The sequence below is a fragment of the Magnolia sinica genome, chromosome 2, assembly GCF_029962835.1.
Source record: "Magnolia sinica isolate HGM2019 chromosome 2, MsV1, whole genome shotgun sequence".
In the NCBI taxonomy this organism is placed as follows: domain Eukaryota; kingdom Viridiplantae; phylum Streptophyta; class Magnoliopsida; order Magnoliales; family Magnoliaceae; genus Magnolia; species Magnolia sinica.
In genome coordinates this window covers 27151894-27162140 of record NC_080574.1, presented here as the reverse complement: position 1 = coordinate 27162140, position 10247 = coordinate 27151894, and the positions used below count along the sequence as shown (strand labels likewise).

The window sequence follows — 10247 nt, the reverse complement described above, 5'->3', positions numbered from 1 at the left end:
TCAAACTCATTTCCAAGTTTAAAAAATCAACTCGACTCAGCTCAAACTCAACTTTGAACCGTTGAATCAAGCTTTTTCAAGTCAAGTCGAGCAAGCTAATTGAGCTAGTTCAGTTGGTGTACACCTCTAGTAACACCCACGTGCTACCGGCCACCATCCCAGTGGTTGATGGTCGGTGCTCTATGGGCCCTACCATGATGTATGTGTTTCATCCATTCCGTTCATCCATTTTTACAGGTTATTTTAGAGCTTGAGCCCAAAAATAAGATTGATATAAATCTCAGGTGGAACACACCACAGAAAAACAATAGTGATTGGATATCCACCATTAAAATGCTCCTAAGGTCTAATGTACTCTTTATTTGACATCCAATCAGTTGATTAGGTCATACAGGCCCGATGAAGGAAAAAATAAAAACGAATATCAATTTGATCTAAACTTTTATGGCCTCCAAAAGGTTTTTAATGGTCGACACTCATTCAACATTGTTTCCTGTAACGTGGTCCACTTGAGATTGGGATATATCTCATTTTTGGTCTCATATTATAAAATGATCTGGGAAAAAGATGGACGGCATGGATGAAACACATACATCATGGTGGGGCCCACAGAGCACCGAACATCAGCTATTGGCCGGTGGCAAGGGGAGTAGCCAATCCGTTTCCTGAGCGACCTCTCTCAGGACGCAGACTGGGCACAACCTAGCCTGTCCCTGCCTACTAGCGCTGAGGGGCTCTGACCGGCTACATTGATTTATGTATTTTCTCGGCAAAGTCATATATTTTTAAAATATCATTTTAAGGTACACGCTCAAAAATAAAAATATAAAAACTCAAGTGAACCACACCATAATTTAACATGTACTTTTAAACATTTTTAAGGTCACATAGATATGTAGACTTGGATGAAGGGAAAACACAAATACATAGATGATATACAGTTTTCGTGACGTTAAAAAGGTTCCTAGGCATTTAATCTACACTGTGTTGTCCACTTAACCTAGGAACTGTTTTATTTTTTGGTTGTAATTTAAAATGGTATGAAAAAATGGATGGACGGCATGGATATAACCCATACATCACCGTGGCGCCTCAAGCCCGTAGTTCTTAGCTAGGACCGGCGGGGTACCATCCAATACGCATCCTTCGTTCGGAGATTGGCAATCTACGAACGTGCAGTTCTGTGGGCGCGCCCACCGTGATGTATCTGTTCATCTAGGCTTTCTGTTTCTCCTTGATAAGACATGAGCACGAAAATGAGGCAAATACAACGCTTAAGTGGACAACCCCACGTAATAAAGTTGGTTGCATCAAATGCCAGTTGGATTAAATGCAAGAGTCACATGGGGTTGTTGGTCAATTTGAGCGTTGGAACTGCCTCATTTTTGGGCTCGTGCCTTAAAATGATACGAGAAAATAGGAGATGCGACTCATTTTTATGCTCATGCCTTAAAATGATAGGAGAATAGGACGGCTTGGATAAACAGATACATCACGGTGGGCCCGCCCACAGAACTGTCCGTTCGGGGCTAGATACGGGCGAGGGTAGGATGCAGTCCGCGTCCCCTTCGTTCATTGATTTGGCAGAGGATCCGACTGTCCATCTGGTTGGACGCATCATGAATGGCCTCCGGTCAAATGACACACTGCTCAGATGGTCTTATCCATTTGATGTCTAATCTTCAACTACGCCATATAAGACTAAAAAGGTTGACGGTGGTAATCGAGAGAGAAAAGAGGTTGGTCGATAGCGGATAGGAATGTGTTCCTAGTTTGGTTTTTCCAACTGTCAGCTATCTTCAACGTGGCCCAGTAGATGGACGGTGCTGATTCAGTTTTGACTTGGGCGTGTGGATGAAGAGAACGGTCAAAGGCGTCGACGTAGAGAACGTGGCCACGTTTAATGAGAATGGGGGAAAACAGCAAGGAAGAGCCGTCTTTTCACTGCCAGCAATTCCTCTTTTAGGTGAGAGATGGTTGGGGCTGCTCCAAGTCCCCCTCTCATCCACGTGTGGAAGAGACAGACGGAGAAAGAGAGAGAGAGAGAGAGAGAGAGAGAGAGAGAGAGCATTCCACCTCACCCACGTGCATTTGGTCCTACGCCATCGGATGTGAAAAGGGGGGCACTGCCTAGTTGCACGTGCAGTAGACTCGTATGAGGAAGTCGTCACAGATTAGGTACTACCCAGCCTGTCTCGAGCTCAGAAGAGGTTGAGGCTATGAGGAGCCACCATGATTTATGGGTTTATCAACACCGTCCATCTGTTTTTTCATGTAATTTTAGGATACAAGCCCGAAAACGAGGCAGATCCAAGGGTTCTACAGGCTTCTAAGAAGTTTTTAATGGTGTGTGTTTACTACCGAATGTGTTCCACTCGATGCTTGGATCTATTTTGTTTTTGGAGCTGTATCCTAAAATGATATAGAAAAATGGATGAATAGTGCTGTTAAAACCATACATAACGGTGGGCTCTGCAGAGCCGAGCATGTTCCGAATCGGGATAGGTGGGGTTAGTAACTAATCCGTGTCCGAGAAACGAACAAAAGAAAAACTCTTGCGTACGGACGTAGATGGCCTATAGTAGCCGGTTTTACGTGTGCCTACGGTGATGCGTGCATTTTATCACGCGGTCTATTTATCTTTCTAAGTTATTTCAGGGCATGAACTCTTGAACCGCATCGAGGTCAACTTGGCACCAATAAGCAAGGCCTCATATTGATGCTCAAACTGAAGAGCATCCGACTCGAGGTGAGCGTCTGACCCAAGGGCTCTTGTAGAGCTACGGCACCGACCTAGGACTTGGAAGAAGCCGTCACACATCCTTCAAGCAGGACCTCAGAGCAATAACGATATGTTTGAGTCGATCTACCTCCAAGTCCTCTCGTAAGAGCTCTCAGAACAACTCGGAAAGTAGGAGAAATAATGCACCCGTCTAGTGTACCTTCGACCCGATCCTCCTTGCCTTACACGACAATGATCAGCTCACTCCTGGGCTTGGATCGCCGAGCAAGATCTGAGCCGCAAGGTCGGCCTGGTGAGAGCTCGATTAGCGATAACATTAACGGACTAAATCCGGTAACGCACGATAGGAGTTATGCCTGGCCCACGATCTCCGGGTAACGACCGATGACCGCACACATGTAGCTCTCACGTAGTGGCGATGATCGTGCCGAGATTATTGAGCACATTTAGTATGATCCTCAGGTATAAATATGAATCATTTCTACAGGAACAGGTATGCAATATCTAGTACTCTCACCATACTCTACACTACTGAGACCCCGTCTCCTACCCTGACTTTGGCATCAGAGGGTCCCCTGCTTTAGCCAGGGTCTTATTTGTCTTCTATTTGTGCAGGACCAAGGTTCGCTCCGAGCATACAGAGCTTGGCGGAGGGTGATCCAAATTTTTGCATTAACATTTTGGTGTCGTCTGTGGGAAAAAGAACAAAAGGACAAGCTTTACCGTAAATGGCAAGAGGAAAGAAGAAAACGCTCCCAATAACGGCCGTGGAGCTTGAGCCGAGTGGGCAACATCACTCGTCTTCACTATTGCACACCGAGTCGGCTTCGACCGGGCCATCTCAACAAACCCAAAGCTGAGGAGGTAATTACAGGGTCTTGCAGAACGAAGAACAGGTGCTGAGGGACGAGACCAATCGAATGAAGGAACAACAGGTGCCTCTCAACCCAGAAGAGATGGCCCCGGTAGCCGAAAAAGAGCCACTGCTCATAAGCCCCCATGCCAAGGCATCCCAGAACCTGTTTGCTCGGGCCCCGGATCCTACACGGCATACAGAGCCAACCTATATATCTGTGACTTCGACGAGAGCCCCGACTAACCTCCGCCACAAGCCGAAGAGGAGGAGGGGGGGCAGAGCGCCTGAGGTTGAAGTTCCTCAAGAAACCGTGGTGAAAAATCAGAACTCGTGGGAAGCTCAGCTGGACGAGCTTCGGAATCTGATCAAGACCCTGCAGTGGAACTAACAGACTCCGGCTTCAACTACAGTGGAAGCGGCGATGGAAGAAACTGAACCTTCCTTCACCAGCGAGGTTATGAGTGCAGAAATGCCTCCGAGGTTCAAGATGCCCCCATTGCTCAATACTGGGGGTCTGGCGACCTCACAGAGCACGTGGAATCTTACCACTCATGGATGCAGATTCAATCTGCCTCGGAAGCAATGTTGTGTCGAGCCTTCTCAATAACTCTAATTAGGGCCGCAAGGAATTAGTATTGACAGCTCAAGCCAAGGTTGATTAGTACCTTTGCCGAGCTCAACAGGTCATTCTTGACCCAGTTTATCGTCGGCAAGAAGAGTCGGAAGCTGTCGACCCACTTGCTGACCCTCAAACAGAAGAGCGTGGAGTCGTTAAAAGACTACATCTCTTGTTTCAATGAAGAGGCTCCGCAAGTAGATGACTACTCTGACAAGATTGCATTGTCCGTAATGATCAGCGGGCTCAAGGAGGGGAGATTCCTGTTCTCGATCGGGAAGAACCCACCTTCAACTGTTGGTGAGCTTATCAGCCTCGCACAGAAGTACACTAATGCCGAAGAGTTCTTCAGCTCACATAAGAGCAACCAGACCTTCGAATCCTCGTCTAAAGGGAAGAGGCGGAGGGACGAAGCATCGCAGCACGCGGACAAGAGGTCGGACGACAATGCCTTCCGGGACAGAAGACCGAGCAGGAGGCCCAAGAGTAAGTTCAGCTCGCACACTCCTCTCAATATGTCTCCAAAGTAGATCCTGCTAGACATCTAAGATCAGAGGTTATTGCGTTGGCCGAGTTATATAAAGACCAAGGCAGGCCAGCGGGACAAATCAAAGTATTGTCGCTTCCATTGCTACTACGACCACAACACTAGTGATTGCGTCAACCTAAAGGAAGAGATTGAGACCCTCATCCACAAGGATCATTTGCGCCAGTATGTAAAGCAAAAAGAGGCAGAACCGGAAGGATGACCAGCCCAGCAAAGCTGCGGAGGAGGTTATGGAGATCCGGACGATTTATGGGGGCCCGTCCGGTGGCGAAGATTTGAATCGGGCTTGTAAAGTCCACTCCAGGAACACCGACCCCGAGCATTACATTTACTCGGCTGAAAGGCTGAGGAAAGAACTCCAAGTAAGCCCCTGCAGTCTCACGTTTACAGAGGATGACGCGTGGGGCATCCAGCACCCCCATAATGATGCTTTGGTGGTTGCGATGATGATAGCTAATCACAAGGTCTACTGTATCCTGGTCGACACTAGAAGCTCGGCCGATATACTTTACTCCAAGGCGTTCGACAAGATGGGAATAAATAGGTCGCGCCTCCGACCTATGGAGACTCCACTGCACCCATTTGTTGGAGATAAGGTGATCTTCGAGGGCGCTATTTCCTCCTAGTGACAGTGGGAGAAGGGCAGAATCAGGTGACTCTGCTAGTGGACTTCTTAGTGGTAACTGTACCATCAGCATACAATGCTATCATGGGTTGGCCGTCCCTTAACGCCATGAGGGCGGTCGTATCTACGTATCATTTGATGATGAAAATTTCTACCGATGGAGGGGTCGAATATGTCTGAGGAGACCAGCATGAGGCACGAAGGTGCTACTCGGTAGCAGTAAGAAAGGGCTTCACAAAGCAGGCTCTTATAATAAACATATTTGACCCCAGGGAAGACAATCCCGTAGAGGACTCGTCCACCAAAAAACTTATGATTGTCCCGCTCGAGGATGCCTATCCAAGCAGAACAGTTCAGCTTGGGTGGTCACTAAATTTCGAGCAGTAAGCTCAGATGTTGACCTTCCTTCAACAGTACAAGGACGTTTTCACATGCTCACACCAAGACATGTCGGGTATTCCTCCAGAGATCATGGTTCATAAGCTAAATGTGGATCTAGAGCACCAACCACTGAAGCAGAAGATGAGGGCGTTCGAGCCCGAAAGGTACGCAGCCATAACTAATGAAGTGTCGAAGCTACTTAGTGTTGATTTCATTGAGGAAATCCACTACCTGGACTGGATTGCTAATATGGTCCTCGTGAGAAATACCAATGAAAAGTGGCGGGTCTGTGTTGACTATTCGGATCTAAACAAAGTTTGCCCCAAAGATAGCTTCCCTTTACCTAGGATCAACCAACTAGTCAACAGCACGGCCAGGCACGAGCTCCTCACCTTCCTTGAAGTGTACTCCGATTACAACCATATAGCAATGTACCCCCAGGCAAGCAGAAGACGACCTTCGTCACGGATAAGGGACTCTACTGTTACCGGGTCATGCCCTTTGGCCTAAAGAACGTTGGGGCAACATATCAAAGGTTGGTAAACTAGATGTTATCCCGACAGATTGGTCGGACCATGGAGGTCTACATTGACGACATGCTCGTCAAGAGTATCAAAGCCTCTGATCACATCACAGACCTCGGAGAAACGTTCTCGATCCTCTAAGAATATCACATGAAGTTGAACCCCACCAAGCGTGCCTTCGGTGTGGGCTCAAGCAAGTTCTTCAGATTTTAGGTCAGTCAGAGGGGCATTGAGGCAAACCCCGACAAGATTAAAGCCTTGCTCGACATGAGCTCGCCTCGGACAATGAAAGAAATCCAGTGCCTAATCGGACAAGTCGCCGTGCTCGGGCGGTTCATATCCAGAGCCACTGACAGATGTCTCCCCTTCTTCCAGCAGTTGAAGGGTCACAAGAAAGCGGAGTGGACCTTGGACTGTGAGCAAGCTTTTCAACAGTCGAAGCAGTACCTAGGGTCACCGCCTCTGCTGTCCAAGCATGAGGAGGAGCCTCTGTTTCTCTACTTAGTGGTTTCATCCTCGGCAGTCAGCTCGGCACTCATTCGAGAGGTGGAAGGCAAACAACGCCCTGTTTACTACATTAGCAAGGCAATGGTCCCGGCCGAGACCAGATACCTGAGCATGGAGAAATTGGCTCTAAGCCTAGTCGTCTCTGCTCGGAGGTTGCGCCCATACTTCCAGGTGCATTCAATTATCATCCTCACGAATTCACCCCTCTGACAGGTCCTCTATAAGCCAGAAGTATCTAGGCATCTGACCAAGTGAGCGGTAGAACTCGGAGAGTTTAATATTCAGTATCGACCGAGGACCGCGATCAAGGGTTAAACTGTCACTGACTTTATAGCAGAGTTCACAACTTCGAGTTGCGAGATCGGAGATACAGGGTGGGAGATCTTGACCAATCCCGAGACAGTCCCCGTTACTCCCCTAACACTTCTTGAGAGTGTAAAGATAGAAGAGGGATGTAGCATATGGACCCTCTTCGTGGACGGGTCATCTAATTCGAAACGAGCTGGGGCGGGGATCGTCCTAGTCGCACCTGACTCGACCACTATCCAGTATGTAATCAGGCTCGATTTCTAGGCATCCAACAACGAGGCAGAGTATGAAGCCTTATTGGACGGACTCCGATTAGCCGCTAGTCTGGGAGTTCAACTCCTCGACGTGTGGTGCGACTCTCAGCTCGTCATGAATCATATATCGACAAAATACGAGGCCAAGGAGACAAGGATGATAGCCTATTTAGCCAAGGCCCAAAAGCTGACGGGAATATTCAAAGAATGTGCTATCACCCAAATTCCAAGAGCCAAAAACTCTTGGGCCGACGCCCTTACAAAGCTGGCCTCAGCTACCAAGGGGAAGATCCCGAGGATTGTCCCAGTAAAAATTCCTAGATAATCTAAGCATCGACTAAGCCGACCATGAGATGATCAACCTAGTGCAGACAACTCTAAGCTGGATGGATCCAATCATCAGGCACCTTACCAATGACGAAGTCCCCTAAGACAAATTGGAAGCTCGACGTTTGAAGATCAGAGTAGCACGATACGTGATTTTGGATGACACTTTTTACAAGAAAGGGTACTCCCAGCCTACCTCAGGTGTCTCCAACCCGACGAAGTGGATTATGTGATTCGAGAAATCCACGAAGGAATCTGTGGAAATCATTCCGGGAGCCGCGCCTTGACTCAGAAGATACTTTGTCAAGGGTACTTCTGGCCAACTATCCGAGAAGATTTCAAGAGCTTTGTCCAAAGGTGCAACAAATGCCAAAGATTTGCTGTCGTTCCGAGGCAGCCAGTAGAAGAGATGACCCTTATGAGCAGGTCGTGGCAGTTTGCCCAGTGGGGGATCGACATTATCAGGCCTCTGCCTCCAGGAAAGGGGCAGACCAAGTTCGCGATTGTGGCCGTTGACTACTTCACCAAATGGGCTGAGGCCGAGCCAGTGAGGAAGATTACTGAACAGAAGGTGACAGATTTTGTGTGGAAGAACATCATCTGTCGGTTCAGAATCTCATGCACCATCGTGTCCAATAATGGGAGACAGTTCGACAACGACAGGTTCTGAGGCATGTGCAGGGGGCTCGGCATTGCCAACGTGTACTCATCGCCTCGTCATCCGCAGTCTAATGGACAAGTGGAAGCTGTGAACAAAGTCATTAAGCATCATTTTAAGACGAATCTGAAAAAGGCTAAGGGCAACTAGGCCGATGAACTCCTGCTTGTTCTCTGAGCCTATAGGACTACGGCTTAGTCTTCTACGGGGGAAACCCCCTTCTCCTAGTTTTATAGCTGGGAAGTCATCGTCCTAGTTGAGATAGGGCTCCCTACCATGCGAGTGAGGAACCATCAGGAAGAGCAAAATGCCGACCAGATCACGACAAACCTGGATCTACTTGAAGAAGTACAAGACACCATCAAACTTCAAGTCGCGGCCCGATATTAAGTTGCTCAGTTCTACAACTCTAGAGTTAGGACGTGGCGTTTTCGACGAGGAGATTTAGTCCTTCCCCGCGTCTTCCAGAACACTACAGAGCCCATAGTAGTTGGGCCGAATTGAGAGGGACCCTATCGGGTGGTCAGCTCGGCTAAGACAGGGTCCAACAATCAGAAAGACTGGAGGGACGTCCATTACCTCACCCATGGAATGCCGAGCATTTAAAGATCTACTATCCCTGAGGGAGAAAGCTACGTAGCTATGTACGGATCGAATCTACTAGACGTTTTGGCTCTTAATAAAAGATCGCCTGCTCTTCTACTCTTCTACTTAGCCTACTATATAATTACCTTGCTATCTGAGTACGATACGAAGGGTCATCTCTCATATGCAGAGATGAACTCCTTCAACAAACCAATCCCTTAAAGAAGGGGTCGGCTCGTCATTCGACAACGATTTACTAAATAGGCAAGCACGCTGCGAAGGGTCATTTCTCAAGTATATAAATGGAATCCTTCAACGAACCAACCCCTTAGAGAAGAGGTCGGCTCGTCATTCAACAAATTCGATTAGCAACAACATAAAAAAGCAAACATTCACACACTAATGCAAAAGATGAATTTCATTAAGATTGAAATGCGATTACAACTTTTTCATTACAAAAAATAGAGAGGGAATAAGAGAGGTTAGCCCGAGGTCAGATCAACTGGGGTCTCGGCTTCAGGGGTCTTCTCAACTTCGGCTGTTGCTGGGGAGTCCTCCGCCCCTGCCTCTGAAGAGTCCTTAGCATCATCCGTCGCCAAGACATCAAAGTCCAGCTCAAGATAAGCACCTCGGACATCATTCAAGCACGCTTTGTAATGGACCAATTCTATCGACATGGCCCAGTCCTTAAGGCACCGAGCCTGACTAAGGCCCACATGTCCAGCGAGCCGAGAGGCGAGGCCTCCGAGGAGACTGAAACAGCCCTGAGGACACTCAGAGCCCCACAGTGGCCGCATTATGCCGACCCAGATTATGGGTCGACTATGGATCAAATCCGAGCTAGTCACATCATGACTCGACCCTAGTCCGACCAAACGTCTAGGTCGGCCGCAGGACAATCTCTGATCGGCAACTAAGTTGATTCAAGAACAACTGCACCCTAGCCAAGTGAGGTTTGGTTATTATTGGTCGAGTCTGAAGCAGTCAATGCATATACCAATCGGCATGAGTCACTTGGATAAGCCAGGGTTGCGAGAACAATCTACGTACGACCAAGCGTCATGTCCGACCCAGGCTTGAGCCTCAAGTCTTCGGCTCAGCATCAAAGATTTGTCTTCCGAGATCTTCGAAAGATGATTCCCGATCCCGAAAATCTAGGAGATCTAAAATCTCGGGATCGTTACAGATAACAGCCAATTCCCTATGAACTAGGAAAGGATCTCGAAACCACAGGATCACATCTCCCTTACAAATGGGAGGTGCCTCAAAGTGAAAGGTACACATACATTCTCACCCCGAAAACTCTAATACCATT

The 10247-nt window shown here is 48.0% G+C and overlaps 1 protein-coding gene across 1 annotated transcript; it reads left to right on the top strand.

Annotated features, from left to right (window-relative positions):
• Positions 1-6577: 6577 nt before the first annotated feature.
• LOC131224597 (uncharacterized) lies at positions 6578-8359 on the top strand. Its single transcript, XM_058219891.1, has 2 exons — positions 6578-6970; positions 7982-8359. The coding sequence occupies exons 1-2, from the start codon at positions 6578-6580 to the stop codon at positions 8357-8359; spliced, it is 771 nt and encodes a 256-aa protein (XP_058075874.1).
• The last annotated feature ends 1888 nt before the right edge of the window (positions 8360-10247 follow it).

What these genes read in the sequence shown, in the direction of transcription:
- LOC131224597 (XM_058219891.1), top strand. Translation starts at nt 6,578, where the DNA reads ATGAAAGAAATCCAGTGCCTAATCGGACAAGTCGCCGTGCTCGGGCGG. An exon ending in GGTTGCGCCCATACTTCCAG is followed by an intron (nt 6,971 to 7,981) that starts GTGCATTCAATT and finishes GCCTTGACTCAG; the next exon opens with AAGATACTTTGTCAAGGGTA.